This window comes from Onychostruthus taczanowskii, unplaced genomic scaffold (genome assembly GCF_017590055.1).
Source record: "Onychostruthus taczanowskii isolate IOZ18803 unplaced genomic scaffold, ASM1759005v1 scaffold96, whole genome shotgun sequence".
Classification (NCBI taxonomy): Eukaryota; Metazoa; Chordata; class Aves; order Passeriformes; family Passeridae; genus Onychostruthus; species Onychostruthus taczanowskii.
Window position 1 is genome coordinate 1,656,958 of NW_024507657.1, and position 19,273 is coordinate 1,676,230.

General features: G+C 39.9%; 1 protein-coding gene across 3 annotated transcripts in view; it reads left to right on the forward strand.

Annotated features, from left to right (window-relative positions):
• The first annotated feature begins 1,252 nt into the window (after positions 1 to 1,252).
• Positions 1,253 to 19,273, forward strand: part of TNPO1 (transportin 1) — a 70,296-nt gene continuing 52,275 nt past the window's right edge. Inside the window, exons 1-2 of one of the 3 annotated variants that reach the window (XM_041426903.1) lie at positions 1,253 to 1,347; positions 17,976 to 18,442. In XM_041426903.1, coding sequence (XP_041282837.1) covers positions 18,338 to 18,442 — 105 coding nt within the window. In that variant the 5' untranslated portion in view covers positions 1,253 to 1,347; positions 17,976 to 18,337. Of the gene's footprint in view, positions 1,348 to 17,902; positions 18,443 to 19,273 lie in introns of those variants that run through there. The other 2 variants (XM_041426901.1, XM_041426902.1) reach the window with 2 other exon arrangements.

Genomic DNA, 19,273 nt, shown 5'->3' on the forward strand with positions numbered 1-19,273 from the left:
ATAGACAATTAATGTATTATGAGTATGAAATTCTGGTGTTCAGACCAGTTGTGTTTTCAAATTTTCCTCTGCAATAATTAGGAAATGTAGTGTGGCACAATACTAGAGCTGAACTTATGCAGCAACATTTGAGTGCTGACTTAGACAAGCGGCTGGGAAGCCCCATTTATGGAAGACACTGTCAAAAGCTTTTGTTGTTGTGAAATCATAGTAGTATGTGGGGTTGTGGATGGGTTATGTGTATACCAAAGAGGCAGACTGAGAGGATTGTTTAAATGAGGATTGAGAGAAGACCATGAGTTTCCATGAAGACACACAACAGGACCATAAGAAAAGTTACCAACTGAGTTTGTTTCAAGAACGTGCTTTTCTAAATGGTCTATAAGCTTTAGAAATTGGGTGAAAATTATCAGCTTTCACTGTTTAATAAAAAAGTAGCTAGTGCTTACAGTCAAGGAGATAGGACGGCAGCACAATTAGAGATTGCTACTGCAACTTGTTGGGGTGCCCACAGCCATGAACAAACATGCTGTGGTCTTCTTGCCACGACAACTGGCCACACATCAGAGAATTACAGAATACAGTGGTTTGTGTTGGAAATACTCTCCTCTGGACCTGTTCCAACACGTCCATGCCTTTCTGGCATGAGGACTCCAGAGCTAGATATAGAAGCCAGAGGGGAAGAATCACCTTCCTCAACCTGCTGGCCTCATGTTTTTTGATGCAGCCCAGTGTTCAATTGTCTTTGGGCTGCAAATGCACCTTGGCAGATCATGTCATTTTTCATACACCAGTACCGCCAAGTCCTTTTTCACAGTGCTGCTTTCAATCCATTCACTCAGTCCATTGGGAAGACCCTGTGCGAGCACTTGCACTACCTGCCTAAGAGGAAAGCAGGGCGCTGCACCTTTGCTCTCTAGCCCTCAGCCTCATTTTTGATTCTCTGTTACTTTTGGTGCAGCTGCAGCTGCGGCCGGAGGGCTGCGGGCGTGAGGGGGTGCGGGGAGAGGAGGCCGGCCTGGGGAGCCTGGCGGGGCCCAAGCGAAAGCAGTCCTGTGCAGCAGCCGTTAGAGCTGGGGGGCCAGGCCGAGGCAGCGAGAGGCCGGGCAGGGCCGGGCGGCCATTTCACCGCCGCCTCCATCCCGCCCGCCGTTGCCAGGGTGACCGGGGCAGCGGCGCCCCCGCCCCCGGCCCCGCCCCGCGGCCAATCGAGGGGCGGCGGCGGCCGAGAGAGGTTGCCTTTGTTCAGCCATTTCGGGGGCCGGAGCGGCGCCGCCGGAGCTGCGGAGGGAGAGGTCGGGCCGCTCCCTCGCCACTCCCCTGCCGCCGGGCTCTGGGATGGTGTGGGTACGTGTCCGGGTTGCGAGGGGCGGGGTGGGACGTCCCATCCCCAGTAGTCCCCAGCACCGCCGCGTGCCCCGGCCGATGTCACGGGCCTTCGCAGTGCTGTTGGGCGGGGAGCCGGTGGGGTCTCGGCCGTGGGCTGCCTCTTCCGCTCTTACCGGGGATGGACGGACGGCTGGACGGACGGCTGGATGGATGGATGGATGGATGGATGGATGGATGGATGGATGGATGGATGGATGGAGTTACGGGGTAGGCAGCAGCTGGAACCTGAGGATCCGGGCAGACCCCCAGATACCCCCTCCAGCCCCCTCTTTCCGCCGGCTCCTCCCGGAGTGACGGCTGGCGCCTCTCCGCAGCATTGTGCCGGAAAGTGAAAGTCGCTTCAGGATAGAGGAACGTGGCCCTATTTCCTACAGTGGTTTCTGGCATGTGTGGGGTCCTTCTGTACCGATTTTCGTCGGTGGGGTTTTAAATTTTTGTTCCGAAATATTAGGCAAGAAATCTCGTGATTGTCTAGTACTTTCGTTTGCATAGGAAGGTCGTTAATTTAGGTACTCAGTGGAAATTGACAGTGGAACTTGTGAACCTTCTGTGGGGTGACTGTACAAAGGACAAGAACGCTTTCTGGGCTGATTAGTCTGCCATATATTTGTTTCCTTGCTGTGAAGGTTATAATTCCTCTCACTTGACTTTCTGCTCGAGACCTGAGAAATCTTCCTACTACTCTGAGGTTTGTTCTGCGATGAATTCAGGCCACCACAGCTTAACCTGTTTGCTTGTCCTCTTGCATAGTTAAGTACTCCTTAATGTGACATTCGAATACATCAAAGGTGTGGTTAAATCCTTACAATCCGCGTTGAATAAAAAGTTGACTTTTGTTCCTTCTGTAAATGAGTAATTGAACAGAAAAAAAGAGTCATATACCCAAACTCTTAAAAGGAGCCTTTGATAGAATTGGAAACTGAGCCCATAAGTCTTCACTCTACATCTGCTGTGTGAACTGTAGTTATTTTTGAGTGGTATGTGGGAGGATGGAGAAAGGTGCCTACGGTTGAGAAGAATAGTTTCTGTATTATCAAAATTACTTAAGAATGCATTTTTCAAGATTTAGCTAGCTTATACTCAAAGCAGGGTAAGAAAAAGAATAGTTATGATGGTGCAAAGACAGATTAAAAGCAGTATATTGACTGTGTTAAAGGAGGAGAGCTTAGATTAGAATGAATATTGACTAAGGACCATGATTACTGTTGGAAACAGGCGATGGCACCTTTCATTGACTAATACAGGTGCAAGCATAGCTGCTAAATTGAGCTATGCCTTGTGACAGGGAGGTTAAGACAACATAATAATGGCTTTATGAATGTAGGCTTTTACTGGTTTATCTGACACACTTTTCTGTTGTATTTATTTAGAATCCAGTTAAGGAGTTCTTTTATGTGGATATTCAATAAAGCAGGTATGTGTCCTTAATTTTTAGCTTCAGGGATGGGGCCTGAAACCTTTTATAGTCACGTGATAGGTATGCACAGAACTGTTCAGCATACTGGCAGTGCTCTGTGGTAGAGTACATCCTGTTCATACTTCAGACACACCAAGATGCTATGGCTACAAAGGAGAGTGGAGGGAAGGCCAAGTACAATCCTCCTCCATCAAAGCTGGTGTTCAGAATCTTCCCAGTTAAAGACTGGGGCTGAAATAGAGACTGATATTTTATCTTTTAAATGTCTTAATAATAAAGATCTTCTGTCATGGATCCAGTGTTGTCAGTGTCATAAAAAAGGTTTATGTCATAACAAATTTACAACAGTTTTATGAACTTGATATGCACTGATCAGTGTGTTATCATCAAGTTGTGACAGTAACATAAAACAGGGAGGATTTTTTCTTTGTTTTGTGTTTGAAAGGCTAGGACTGCTTTTCTGTTACTTTCATGCCTTAATATGTTGTGATCAGTTTTGATCACAGAAATAAATTCCACCCATTAATTTAGTTCCAAATTCTACAAGTATTTAAGTACATGTTACAGTAGTATGCTCCAATCACTGAATCCACTGCTTTCCACTCACTGTTTTACAGTATTGATTTGGATAATTGTGGTAGCTTTTCTACATACATTGATAGATTTCAGATATATACTATACAATGTTTTTATTGCATGTATTGTACATATATAAATAATAATACATTCATATACAGAAATATACTAATATAGCTATATTATACAAGTCATACTGAAATTATTTTAAATGTCTCATTGAAAGAGATATAGTTGTGTAGATCCACTGTTTATGTGTGTGACCTGTCATGTACATGATAAAACACTGTACATATTTATGCTTGTATACATGGATGCCATGGAATATGGCTTTTTCTACTAACAATATGAAATAAACCTCCAAATGTCACTTTTAGCCTTTAGAGGGTTTTCTTTTCCAAACAAGGCTCCAGAGTGAAATTTAAACAATTGAAAACCAATTGTTTGTTAATTTCCCATGTACTGAATGCATTTGAAATTTTGAGTTTGTGTGTATATGTCTGCATCTAGTGTGTATGTCCTTGTCTATGCGAGTCAAATTTCAAGGCATAAATGAAATAAAATTTGTGTTTAAAGAAAATTTTTGCATTTTAAACCTTGACTATAGAATCATACTCTTAAATTATTCTTCTATTAAGTAATTTAATTTTGTAGAGCATTTTCTGCAAGTCATTGTGTGATACCCTTAAATACTGATAACATGCTGCTTATGGTGAGCCTTCCACTAAGTTAGTTTAAATATTAGGTCAGTGCTATATATGAAAGAAGAAAAGACAAGACAAAATGTTTTCAGCAGAGAATAGAAAATAGGTGGTACAAAGATGCTTACTGTCTTAGAATTCAAAAAGAGCACACTTGCAGAAATGATGGTGTGATAGGACAGACCAGATGTTCCCAAACTTAGTAGGTATATGATCATCATCATCAGTCACTTCTGGCATCCAGGGTCATGCTTTTCCAACCATGCCAAACCAGAGCCTCATCTGTGGCTCTTCTCCCACCTTCCCTACTGCACGTTCCTATCATTCAAGCTTACATTGCTTTTTTTTTTTTTTTTCTCTTCACATTTAAGCTTTTCTATCTGTTCTTGCACCCATAAAAGTTTATTCTTTATTTCAGACTTCAGTCATGTAATTTCTCCTCCACATACCCATATCATCAACCTTGACTTCCAGAAAGAAAAAGTGGAACTTTGGCTTCCCCTGCATTCATGTACCTCCTTAATACTGTTCTTCCTACTTTACTGTGTCTTGGTCCTCTTCTTCTATCCTGAACCAGAAGTGCATTCTGTGTGGGGACAGCAGAGCTGTTCATTGTGTTGAATGTGGGTGGTGTCTGCAGTAGTTCCTAACTGTTCCCACAGGTTTTATGGAGGCCAAGGCGCCATTGCTATGCTGGCTGTATAGGAGCAGTGAGACACAGAATCTGTGGCTCAGTTAAATTTTGAATGTAGCATGGAAACAGTCATAAGTGGCATTTGTGCTACAGTTTAGCCACCTTTTTTATAGACAAGGAAGGAAAATCAGTAGCAGGCAAGCATGGAAAGCCAAGAGTAATTTTCATCAGAGACTAAAAAGAACACATTGCTTCTTCTACTAGATAAGCTAAATCAGTGCAAAAATCCAAACAGATATTTCAGTCTGTTTTACATCAGTGTTTCTTGAGTCAATCCATCAGGAAAAAAAAAGCCAACCTTAAATTAAAATAAATTATTTTTCCTTGTGCAGACAGGCCCCAAGCCTTGTCTTTAGAAATCAGGAGTGACTGCAGTCCATTAAGTGTAATGCAAATAGATGAATGTTGCGTAAGAGGCAGAAGCTTCAGTTGTTGAATCTGACCCATGAAAAGTAGTTAAAACCAAGCAAGATGAGCTTTGAATGGGAGCTTTTGAACAAATAGGAATCACATTAAAAAGAATACAAGACTCATGTAGTTGCATTCTTTGCTTGTATGTGAGAAAACAGACTCCACATTGGTGTCTGGAGCAGAGATGCTTTTGGAGCCTGTTGAAAAAGGAATGGAAGTAGGTCAATTGATGAGGGGAAGTGGTTGGTTTAAAAAAGCTTAATGTTGTTTCATTATTCTCTGTAACACAGAGAGCATATATGCCCTAAGTGCAAATATATTTCAGATATCTTCCTGTCTTAACATTTTTTAACATTCCATAAATAAGAATTTATTTGATCATTCGATTACATTGACAAATGAGTTCAGACACCTCCTTCCGAAATGTTCCATGTATCCATAAAAGACTTCGTATAGTCTCCTTCCGTTTCTCCACTAAAAAGTGTAACACACTGTAACTTCACAATTCCTTGCTTCTGGAGAATCCCTATTCCCCCAGGAGGTAACTGTTGGTTTTCTGAGCCAATAAGTACTTGTAATATATTTTACAATCTGTGATGATAGTATGTTTCTCAGTTTAGCAAGGAATCCTGTCTTAAACCTTGTCCATTCCAGTGGTTCTCTTAATTTCTTTGTGATTACACAGAATCAAAATAGCAAACACAAATGAAATACAGCACAATTGGCAGTATTCAAAGCATCCCTTATTTGCATTGTACATTTCAAGGTATGCTGTGTTTTGGTTGCTACTTCCAGTTGCAGTCTTTTCAGATGTGGGGTGGAAAAGATGATGCTGAAAAGAGAATTCTAGGTTAGTCTTGCATATAAACACCACAGTGTTCAGCTGTGGATTGTTTTGTTTGTTGTTTCTATTTTTAATTTCAGATATTGTTGTACAATGTTATAAAGATTAAATATTTATTTTAGCTATGAGAAAATTAATAGACTATATAAAACTGCATTTTCTACTATTTTAAATATTTTAATAGTTGAATTTTTGTATCAGCACATGAGATTGAGAATCACCAGACAATTGAGAATACTGTCCTTACCTTGTTTCTTTTTGTTCTACGTAACATGGCTAATGGATCATAGCGAGCCTTTGATAGTTTTAGCTCCACTGGGGTGCGATTCTCTCTCTCTCTCTTTTTTTTTTTAAATTTTTTTTATTTTAAGGTTAAATGAGATAGGAGAGGCTGCCTTTTGATGATCTCTTTGTAAGTGTTGCTTTGGGTAATAATGCAAATTTAATTTAACATAAGGACAATTTCTTAACCACAGTTACTTCTTGGAGCTTGGGAGAAAGAGTATACCCCTGGAAACAAATAACTATCCTGAATTGTGTGAAGACATACAAGTTGGACCTAAACCATGGTGGAAATTTGAAATGTTTGCCTGTGAATTATTCCTAATCTGACTTGGTATTTTTGCAAATAAAAGGCAATATTTCTATATATTTGGTTCTAAAATTTTACAGGTAGGAAGAACAATAATAGAAAATAATATTTCTATTTTTCTTCACATTTTCTTCTTGCTCTTGTTTTTTCAGACATAATAGCAAAAATCCTAAGTCTTAGAATTAAATATGATAAAGTGATAAATAGGAAGGTGAGACATTAAAAAATAATTTGAGAATTTGTTATTGCTGATAAAATACTACATGTCAGAAGGAATTCTAGAAAAGGTGCTGTACTACATGGTCTTGAGCTCTGCAACATCCATCCCTTCTAGTGTCTTCTGTGGAGCTTACAAAGAGGTACCTCAAGTTCAGAGTGGTTAGATATAGTGTAACATTTTCATTGCAATTTAATCCTTGGGTACTCCAGAAGATGATATCATTGTAAAACAATAAAATTCATTACTCCATTGCAACAGCAGTATGCAGATTAATTACTTCAGCCCTGTTATAGGTAGGTCTGAAAGAAGGCAAACACATTTTTACCTCAGCTATCAGTTGGCATTTTCAGTAACCGTTATATAGAGAAAACTATTTATTATACAAACATCCTTTAAGATTATGCTAATTTAGTTGTAAATGTGTTTGAAACTAACCTCTGATTTCCTCAGTTAGACTTTTATTTTTGATTTTGAAATTCTGAAAAAATATTAAAATCAATATTGATCTTACCCATGCTGAACAGCTTTAACTCTCAGTGTTAAATCATCAGGCAAGACCATGTTTTATAGAAGTGTTTTCATTTGTATATAAGACATTCATTTGTATATAAGACATTGTCAAACAGTCAGTTTTGTTATTGAAGTTAATTTGAGAGAAGTTAAAAAAACTTGGCTGCCGTATTATGCAGAAAATAGCTTTTTTTCAATTTAATATATAATTTCATATTTAATTTTTACTTATGGTAGTGCCCAGGAGCCCTACATATGAGGCTCTAATGTGTCATATGTTTAACAAAACATCTGCATATGGAGCCTTTTCTGCATATGGTTTACAACTGAATTACAAAATAGAATATAAATGTTTTCCAGTAGGCAAATACAGGGAGAATAAGAAGTAAGAGAGAGACTTAAAACATCTGTGAATATTTCACCTAAGGAGAATTTCCACATTAAATGTGCGAAAGGGTAGAAGGTATCTTGGAATGCCTTTTGCATTACACATTTTAAAGGGTATCATATGAGAAAGCATGGTGCGGGTCAGTAAATTGGTCCTCAAGGTGAAGATCATAAAATCACTAGCAGGAGAAAAAACCCATGTTCTGCATTGTGATAATGTATAAGAACTGTTATATAGGGGAGACATGTTAATTTATTCTTTTGGCTATAGCCAGTTTAGCCTGTGACTTTAGTTTAAACTCTTCATAGATTTATATTTCATGTACTGATTGCATTACTTTTTTAGGACAAAGATGATACTAGAATGCCAGCAAGTTTATTTAGTGGAGTTGGTGAAGTGATTTGCGACTTGTTTTTATTAAAAATGTATTTAAGTGGCCTTCATTTTATTATATGCCCTGTGCATTTAAGGCAGATTGAATTATTTTAAATTACAGTTTCTCCACTAAATAAATTTATTTTATCTTTGGGCAAGGCAAAAAGAAAACCAAACCTTTAAAAACCTTGATTTTTTTTTTTTTTTTTTTTTTTTTTTTTTTTTTTTTTTTTTTGTTAGTAACATTTTAAGGGAATTAATATACAATATGCATATTTAGACTAAGGAACTGATCACAGCAAGTAGTCTCTGATTCAAATACATTTTAATATCCTCCACAAACCAACATAAAAGTATTTAAATTACTAAAATGTAAAAAATTTACAACTTAAATAAGAATTACAGTCAAATCCTCATCTAACAACATTTTTATATGTTCAGATTCTTTAAGCCTATGTTCCTTGTCTAACCTGAATGCATAATGTACTTATAATTTAATTTTTGGTTTCTAATGCTTCTTCTTTCATGAAATGCTGCATTTTAACCAGAAAGCTAAAAGAATTGCTAAGGAAACTGGTAGCAAGTTGATTAAGGTTGCATTAAACTTCCCAAGGAATTTTATGGGATCATTCATCTGTACAGTAACAATCTATCTGTGCAGAAACAGCTATGTAGCCACTTCAGCACAGGAGCTTAGGCAAGGTGAATTGCATGCCTTCAGACTTGTTTGCAATTTCCTTTACACTGGTTCAACATTGCTTCAAAACTGATCTCACAGCCACAGTTGTGAGAATACCTTTAAAAGAACAAGGCTAGAAATGAGAGAATACAGTAAGAATTAAACTGTTATACTTTTGGTTTTAAATTGCTTCCTGTATTTGTGCCTTTTTTAAACTAGACAGTATAAGTCCACAGTCTTACCTGTAATTAGTCAGTGATCTCTTAACAGTCATTGCTGGAAAAGGCCATGAAGATGTGTGTAGAGGAACTCTGTTACAGTTTTCTTACATGATATCTGTTGGCTTCAAACTATAGCAACTTGAATATCTTGTTTAATTGGACATCTGAGACCTCTGTAAACCCTCATCTTCAGATGTCATATTCAAGAGCATTTAGAATATGACTGAATATGCTTAAACTGAAAAAGTTGAAGCATTTTTCCACTGGCCATTTCTATTAGATATTCACGGTGCATCTATTAATTGAAACAGTCTTCAGTCCTAAGATCTTTCCTTGCCACAATATCTAGTCAGTTGTATTTCTTTGGTCAGATGAAAACTAGAAATTTTCTTTAGGAATTTTTAATACTGTTTTAATTTGTATCAATAATCTGTCTTTAATAAGACAGACATTTCTCTGTTCTTCTGTAGTTGTCTCACAAAATTTCTGCCAAGTTAATCTTGAAGCACTTGTATTGTAACTGTTTGTTGTATTAAACAATCATACATTCAACTCATAATTTCTTACCATCTGAAAATACTGATATTCAGAGAAGGCAAAAACATTGGTTTTGATGTGTCTGCAAATTCCACTGTGTGTATAGATGCAGAAACAGTTTGGGGGTGGTAGTACTTCTGCCTTTATCATCCATCATTGTTTTTTACTCCCTTGTTCATATGAGGCTTGAAAAGGAGTGTGCAGTCATTCTTCGGCATTCTCATTAAGATCAATATGTTCTATTTCCTTATTTACCTTAAAAGTTTTGCTTCTTTGATTAGGATGGGTAGTGTATAATCCTTTTGTTTATGTGAATGATTTGAGCATTTGACTGCTCTCACTGATGAACACATTTTCTTTTGGAAGGAGCTCCATTCCAGATCAGTAATTATTTCCTCACTCTTTTCCACAAGGATGTAATTTCACAATATTTATCTGACATTAGAGATTAGAGAACACCCTGTTCTCAGGCTTACTGGTAAGATTGAATTGCAGTTTCTTGCTGAAGGTTCTGAAGGTAGATCTTCCACTTGTGTACCTGCCAGCTCATATATGACCCATTTATCCCTAATCAGGACAAATAACTGCTCATTGGAGACATACAGGGACTAATAGAAACTGAATTACTGCTATTTCCTTGAGGCAACAGTATCTTAAGAACCTTAAATAAGCCACTCACTGCAGTAAGGAAATTCATCAGCTATGCAGGGAAAGATACGCTAGCATTCTATTACAATGACCAGTGATGATGTTTTAGCCAGCACTATTGCTGTCAGTATTGCAAGTATCACCAAAGCACCAGTGTTGTCACCAATGACAGATCAGACAGTGCTAGTGTCACTGACACGTGCATGTCTTAATGCGTGTTCTGTGTGTAAAGGTTTTGAAACACATAGAGTGTTTAGGAAAAGACTGGGAGGAAAGTGGATGAGTGTGTGGTTCTGAATTCTGTGTACCCTGGGATGCAAGGTATTTTGCCAAGAAGTAAAAATAACACCTAATCCTGATTAATCAGGTCTTAGGCTCCCAATATCATTTTTGCCTTGAACCCTGTACTGAATTCCAAATTATGCCTGGTGGGCTTTCCAGAGGACACTTCTCAGTATTTTGAGTTGACTTTATAGTTGGTTTCTTTACAGTGGGTGTATATTATGAAAAGTCAGTGGTATGATTTAAACAGTGTAAAATAACTAATTTTAATAATTTAAATTGGAAGGTCAAGAGATTTAATTTTTTTGTATTTGGTTTTAATTTAGCTTTTCTTTTCCACAATGGATTGTTTTTACCTCATTTATGCATCAAAACATACTTAAAAATACATATGCCATTTGAATAGTATTTGTTACTTCTTCCTACTAGCAAAAGGTCTTCAGCACCTTTACAAATTCTCTTTCTTATTTAGTGAGAGTCCTAATTTTTACCCTCTAATGTATTACTATTTTTTATGATTGTTAAGATGTTGTACAAAAAGGAATTTAAATTAGTGAACTATTTAATGGGGTATATATCAGTACTTTATATATATTTTGCACAAAACTTGGTTGGTTTATAAACACCTACATAATGACAACAGTTGGAGAACTATGATGTATTTTGGTTCATCATGGTGCAGATTTTTTTTAACATTAGCTTAAAAACAGATCACCACTTACTTAGATTAAGGTTTTTTTTAAATAGTGGTGAATAACATTATTTTAAATAAACAATGCATTCTTTTCAGGGCCAAGAACTTCCCCAAATTTGACACTGTCCCATGATGAGGTGTAATCTCCTTTACATTTGCTATATTTAGTAGCAGGAATGATTTTGTCTACAAACATTATTGTAAAACAAAAACAACAGATGTTTATCATGTGCCTATGCCACCAGGGCTCATGCACAGGCCCTGTCTGTCTTGGGTGAGCCACCGTGAGAGGAACAGGCACCATGGAGTCTCTCACTGTATGACTTTCCCTCCAGGATTTGCAGGGACCACCTTCTCAACCATGCAGTAAGTCAAAACAGGAATTATGCATCTGTTAGTGTCTTCATTTGTATTAATCTCTGTTAGTTGATAAGAATGAACATATAACTGAAAGAAAGTGAATGCTAGAATTTCAGGGACTGCATCTTTTTTCACAGCCTTATACCTATCCACGTATATGGTTTTTTTCAGTTGTGACTTCGTTTGTAAATTGAATCTGCTAGTTTCCTCAGATGTTTTCAAAAGTCTGCATTCTGATCTATCACAAGGAACAGGTTCAAAAGCTGTGTATCATTTTGATTTTTTTCTGCATCTTGGGGAAGCCTGAATTACCAATTAGAAAAAGTGAACTTCAGCAAAAATCCTCCAGCAGATACCAGTTGCTTTGCATCATATAGCTCAGAGAAAGAAATCTTACTGTATTCTTTAAGTAGGGAGTAGAATAGGGTTCATATGCACTTGACATTAGTAATGCTTAAAAGAATTTTAAGGAGGCAAAAAGCTGGATTTCAGACATAAAATTTGACAGTAGAGATTTAAATAAGACTGGACTTGCAAGAATGATGCCTTTCATCCTTTCACCCACTTACTCCCTTTACCATTTAAGATTTCAGCTGATTGATCTGGTGTTTTTTGTCACAACTTCATGAAGGTAATGTTTTTCTCAAACAGCTCTCCACTGAGTTTCAGATTGTTTTCTGACTGCCAGCATTAAAAGCGTGTTCTGCCATTTTAGTATCCAACGTGTGTGATTACAGTAGGGCAAATCATTAGCCTGTTTTTCCACTTGGTATCTCTGGCTGTGGAAATGAAATTATCATAGAATCATCAAGATTGGAAGGGACCTAAAAACTCATCCAGTCCAACCATCCACAACCACTGTCACCACTAAACTACATCACCCAGTGCCAGGTCCAGATGCCTGTTGAACACCTTCAGGGATGGTGACTCCAGCACCTCCTTGGGCAACCTGTTACAATGCTTGACCACCCTAACAGTGAAATTTTTTTTCTAGTATCAGAATCTTGCCTGTCTCAGCTTAAGGTCATTTCGTTTTGTCCTCTCATACTGATACATTTGAAGAGATGGTACGTCCTTGTCTAGATTAGTTGATCAAAGGCCTTTTAAGTCTAGATCTTTGCAGTTTTTCACTGTCTTCTACTTCATTCAGCTGGACATTTCATTAATGATAAGAATGGTGTTTCATCCTGTCAAAGCAGAATTTGAAATCAAAATGCTTGTGATGATTTTGTAGTTGGTGAAAGCTTGGCAGGTTTTTGTCCTTGTAGCTGAAAATGTTGTGTGTCTAATTGAACCCATAAACAGCAAGAGATTTGGGTTTCAGTTCTGACCTGTAATAAGCCTGTGCTATATATGGGTGTTTGTTATCCTAATTTGAATTAAGTCTTAATTGTTCTACAAAACAAGAAATGTTAGTGCATGCTGAGGCCAGTCATTCATTTTATCTGCAAGGGTGTGATGGTTTTGTACCTTCGTATATATGGAAACTATATTGCTGTGCTCTTTCCTCTATGCTCATTTGATGCATGAGATGAGGTATTCATTAAATAAAGAGGGAATGCACTTCTGTCAGTAGAGTGGAATTACAGGCTGTCAGTTTTCTTGAGTGCTGTTTCATCTGTTCGATGGGATTCCACAGTGCAGGCTTTTACAGACATTATCTGCAAAAAGAAATACTGCTCCTCACTTTTGAGAAAAGAAGCCATGAATTCATGGACCGTGACTGCAACAATAATGAGCCATAACAGCTCTCCCTTTCACACTGGCAACAGTGTAACAGATTTCATAAGCAGATATGTTATTGTAACTGTAGATACCCTCAGAAAAAGTCTATCATTAAATAGATGGTGTTCTACAGACAGCAAATCACATTACAGAATTATTTGCCTTGAATATTGAAATCCCAGTGCTCCAGGAAATTTGAGTTCAGCTTCATTACGAGGTGTTGTACTATGCGAACATTTGTACACATACACAATTTCTGGTTTCATACACAACATAAGACAAAAATGACCTCTAGGTAGAATTATCTCAGGAGGGTAGAAAGCTAACATTTCTCTCAGTTTCTTCAGCTTATTTGGCTCCTAGACCTACTGACCAGAGAGAATGAATAACAGTAGGAAACAAAGGTCAGTTAACGGTACACAAATCTGAAGTTATATTACCTCAAAGCCCAGACATTTGCTGCCTTGAATGTTGTTGTCAAATTGCTCCAGAGGTAAATAAATTCTGTCTATAGATATGAAAAAAAAGTTATTTTTTAAGATAATCTTAACCCTACCAATGCAGCACATTCTTAGTTTGGTACATTTCACACAACTTTTTTCTTTAGACCAAGGTTTATTATTATATGATGCATCATGTTGAATTTGGTTAATCTTTGGCTAGGTGGTTTTCCTCTTGGTCTTTTTTCATCCATTGTGACATTGAAGAGCTCTTAAAAATCAGGGGGTTTTTGCAACCTTTGTTTCCAGGAAGAGATTCCACTCCATTTGGCAAGTTAATACTCTGTGTGTCAGTCTTAACCACAAAGTTCTACCTTCAACAGAATTACACTTGCAATAGTGGAATTGGTTAGTGCTGCATTAGAAAACAGTAAGCCTATAGCCTCTTCTGTCTCCAATTTTTATACAACACAAATTAATGTTGAGACTCCATCTTAAAAATATTTTTCTAAAGTTTGCTTTGTTTCTGTTTAAAACAATCCTTATATCATTACAATCATCCCTGCAAAAGTAGAAAATTAATTTCCTAGACATTTCAGTCTGGAACACAAAATCCTTTCACATGTCTTCATAGCATCTCCTTAGTAACCTCTCTGGTGTTTCACAGGGTCAAACTGTCTTCTTCCTAAGACTTCAAATTAATTGTGTAATAAATGTTAATCTTGTATCATATGGCTGGACTCAGACTGCATCAAATGTCTTAGAATGCATGCTCATTTGATATGTTGCATGTGAGGACTACCAGTATTCTTTTGAAGTAAAAGCTTAGCACATGTCTCCAGGCACAAAGCATTGCAAAATAGTATAGCAGTAGCTATTCTGCATGAGCTCCTTCACATAAACACATTTATTCTGTGTTATGAGAGCTATTTTTCTGCTTTTCTTAATCTGCATCAGTCTTAGCTTGACATAAGAGGGTTTACACAGAAAGCTGTTATGGAATATGTGTTATTTCCTCTGTGCATGTAAGCAGTTTGTGGGGAAATTCAGAAGGCTGGATTTTAGCAATTGATTGAATGATTGATTACCATTATGAAATACCAGTATTATGGGTTACAGTGCCTGAATTTTATGGCAAGAAGAATGCTATTAGAATTCTCTCAAAAAATTTTTAAAAATTCCAATATTACCAATGGAATAAAAATAAAGAATGGGAAATTTTTTTCTAAAGGGTTAAGTGGCTGAGACTGTCTGAAATAAGGACTATTTTGAGAATTAATTTTTATTAGAGAATAATTACTTGAAACTAATTTCAAAACCACTGGCAATGAAAAGTTGTAGTTTCCAAATGTACAGCTTGGAGTCTATGGCATTCGAAGGGTGGGACCTCTTACTAGCAGTGCAGATCTCAGTCTCTTTTTTGGCTGCTTGTTGGGACGGATTTGCACCAGTTTCCTGTTTCTTCTGTAAGTACACTGAGACTATGGAGGGATGGGGTGAGTATTCTGTTATGAATCTCCTGTTTGTTCTGTCTGTATGTGTCAGAAACCAGATTCTAATCCAAGTTCCTGTTGGCATCTGTTTATAACATAATGAAAAGCAACAGGAGAGATAAAAGACCAAGCACCAAATGCACTCCAATGTGATGGTAAGGACACTTTGGAGAAAAAAATTTGGGTTAATCACCTTGGGAAGAAGCAAGAATCAAAGCCTGTTTCATACATTCACAGCTACTACTCTAAAAAACCTGGATTTTGAAACATTTCGCAGCAGTACATATTGTAGCCATTTCTTTTGTTTCCTTGTATGCCAGTATGTGTCATTTCAGCCTTAATGGGGAATTCTGGGAGGGAAATGGAAGAGGTCAAGAAAACAGAAGAAAAAACATTTTATAGGCTTTTTGTGGACACTTAAGTAGAAAATTGCAAGGTCTGTGAAGAGAGAAATATCTTAAAGATACAGGTGTTTGGGCATGTAATTGTTGTGTTTGTTTGTTTTCAATATTACACATTGTGTTAATAGTGGATTATGGCTAGTGCATGACATCTGAAGTCTGGATAACAGAGAAATCAAATATTTCTCAGCATTTATAAGGCTTCTCTCTTCAGAGTACTTCTGTGATCTTAAATTATATAGATGAAGTGTGTCAAATTTAGTTCTGCTGCATTTTGCTGATTAAGTGGGATGAACCAGGCTGTGTTTTGGAGGGTAGCATTCATGCCTTGGGTATTATGTTTAACATTGATTCTGATTTCCTTTCTATACAAGAAAATTCTTCCTTGGGGAAAACAGGTAGCAGAAAACAAAAAAGGCATAGCATGCAGGTATATAAAAGCAATACAGAAATAAACATTTTCTCTCTCTGTTTTTTTTTTTTTTCCTGTAATGCTTTCAACCTGAAGGTTTTTTCCTTGTGTCAGTGTAATTATTTTGATTTCTGCTTCCTTACATAATTTGGAGGACTAGAGATAGGTTCCTCCTCAGGTTTCATACAGATTTCATGTATAGAAGCTGAAGGAGACACCTTGTCTTGCAGAATACCTTCTCATCTTGATAATGTCTCATAAATTATTCTAACCTGTCTTGGAGGATGATAATGTAAAGCACTTAGACATCTCCACTAGAGGTCTTCTGAAGAGGCTCCCATTCATACTTCAGTTTGTAGGCTTTTTTCTGTCCTTTCCACTGCAGAAGTAGACATTCTTACCAGGATTGAATTCTAGTTACATTCTTGGAAAGGAAACTTACATTCTTCTTACTTATGGATCCATGCCATGCTTCTCTACCTGCTCTTTCCTATTCTGTCTCTCAATCTTCTTTCTTTCCCTTGTTTCCCATCTTTAATGTTTTTCTTCTTTAACACACTTGATTTCCAGATAATATTGGACAGATATAATCCTTGCGTCAAAATTTCTGAATAGTAATTTTTGAAGCTCTAATCAAACAAACTTGACAGATGTGAGACAGAAGTCTTAAAGAAAAATCAAGTTTCTACAACCTTACTACTAAGGCACAGTTAGGTGAATGAGGCCCACATTAGCTCTTCCCTGATTTGTTGGACTTCAGCTTTCATCTGTTTTATCTCTGCATGCATCCCAGAAAGATCTCTCCTGCCCATACAGTGGGAGCAATTAACATCAGTTTTTAATGGTCTGTATCAAAATCCTTTTGTTTTGACATATTCCTATACTGGAGGGAAATGAGTGGAGATTCACCCTGATCAGAAAAATCTCATGTAAATCTTGTGCCTGCTTTTTCATAGTGGCATATCTTTATGTACCTACCTTACTGACTTCATCTTGTTTAGGTGCTGCAAACTCTCAAGAGGTGCTCAGCTTTTGTAGTCTCGCAAAAACTCCTGTGATAACTACAATAGTAGTTGAAATACTGATTTTGTCTCCTTCAATAATAGTGTCACATAGTAATAGAACAAAGTTAGCTAGGGACACTTCTTAGCACCTTGGACTAGACAGTCAGTGTTGGGGAGGTGAGACAAAGAGCCATACAGCATATTATCTGGGATGCCCCCTTAGGAATCAGTATTGTTCCTTGTCCTCAATGCTTCTGAACAGTTGTTACGGCTGAGATTGCAATGTTTCAACTGAGTTCTGTACTGCAGCAGAAGCAACAGAAGCTAGTTTTCATGTCAAGTGAGGTGCTTATGCGCTGACTGAAAGTAAGATTATAAAAATCAGAGAATTACTGGCTTTCACTTTCATGCTTTAGACCAGTTTTAAACAGCATGTATTCTTCTGTTAGTATAATACATAAAATAACTATATACATACATATGTAGTGCACATTTTACATATATACATATGTATCTAAATTATTAATTTTAACCCGAGATCTCCTGTGATATATTTTGGGGCTAAGTTTAAGACACAGTAGATATTCAAAGCAGTTTCTTCGGAGTTTGCACCCAACCTCTCCCTACTTCCATGCGTACTTCGTCCTGTTCCCTCTTTACACGTGGAATTGGGAACTTCTGAGATCTGTTCAGCATTCAGCCAAATGGCGTAGAAGTGCAGCAGGTACCACGTTCCTGACCCCGGGGTCTGATTTCGCGCCCGCACTTTTCTTCCGTGGGAAGGCGGGAGCCTCGCACTCGTTGCCGGGCGCTATCCCAGGGGGCTGGGCCGGGCCCGGGGCGCCCCTTTGCTCCTCGCCTGTCCCATTCGCTGGAGCTTTCTGTCTCTTCTCGGGTGGGCGGCGTAGGCTCCCCGTTTCCCATCGGCCAGGATTGAGGTACTCGCGTTCTGTCGCCCGCAGGCTCCTGGCAGTGTGGGACGCACCGGGGAAAGGCGGACGGCGGCGCCGGCGGCCCCGAGGCGGCCCGGGCGGGCGGAGCCGTGCCCGGCGCTAGGACCCAGCAGGACGCGAGGCGGCTCTTCGGGCCGGATCACAAATTCGTCGTGACTCAGTCTCTGCTCAGCGCGGAGGCAGCGGGAACAGGTCAGTGTCCTGCGTCTATCCAGCGGCTGCTGGGGTGCGTAGGGGCACAAGAGCCGGAGCGGGCACTGCCGCGCCCCTTCCCTGGCTCGGCCTTCCTTCATCTCCGCCCGCCCCCGCCCGGGCCCTGCCGCGCCGCCAACCGCGGTCGCCTGTTGTCTGCTGTTTTCCAGACAGCCAAGATGGAGTACGAGTGGAAGCCCGACGAGCAGGGGCTCCAGCAGATCCTGCAACTGCTCAAGGAGTCCCAGTCCCCGGACACCACCACGCAGAGAGCCGTGCAACAAGTATCCTTGGCCGAGGCTGGCGGGGTCCCGAGAGTGGGCCGGGGGCGGCCGTGGGCAGGCGGGGGGAGCGTGGCCTGCGCGGCAGCGGGGCCGACGCTGCGGTAGCCGGGCCTGCCCGGCTCGGCCCGGCCGGGGAGCCGCCGCAACGCGGGGGGCCGAGCCCTGGCCGGAGCGGGCCGCCGTGGCGCGGCGTTTGAACCGCCGAGGCGGCCTGTGGGCCGCGGGTCCGCCTTCACCCGGCGGGCACTGGGCACCTGTTGCTAACCCAGAGACAAGGGCCTCTTTGGGTTTGACCGTAGGGGGCCTTTTTTAAAATTAATTAATTAATTTATTTTCAAAGCCTGTGCTCTGGCGCGTCTCCGCCGATATCCGCCGCTCTTTCGGGCTCCCCCGCCCAGCCCCCAGGGCGGCCCGGCGGGAACGGGGCCCTCGGCCCAGCGGGTCCCGCCGAGAGGGCCGGGATTGCCCCGCGGGGTGTGCCCGCTGTCTCCGCGGCAGAGAGGGGGCGAGCTGGGGCCTCTCGAGGTAATCTGGCGCCGGGATTCGAGGTGAAAGCCGTCGCTGATGGGGGTAGTGCCGCTGGCGGAGCCGCTGCCTGCGCGCCCTCGTGGGCCTGCTGCTTCTGACACTGCGCATTTTGGTGCGTGGTGAGGATGTTTTTATTTGTCTGGGAGCTTGATCCTGAAACTCGGCTCGTTCAAATTCACGAAAATGGGAAGCTCTACAGTGTGTAGCTTCTTGTACTGGTTTGATTTGGTGTTGGTATTGTGGATTGATGGTTTTTTCACCCCCATCCCTCCTCTTCCCCTTCCCCCCGCGCCCCCCCTCCCC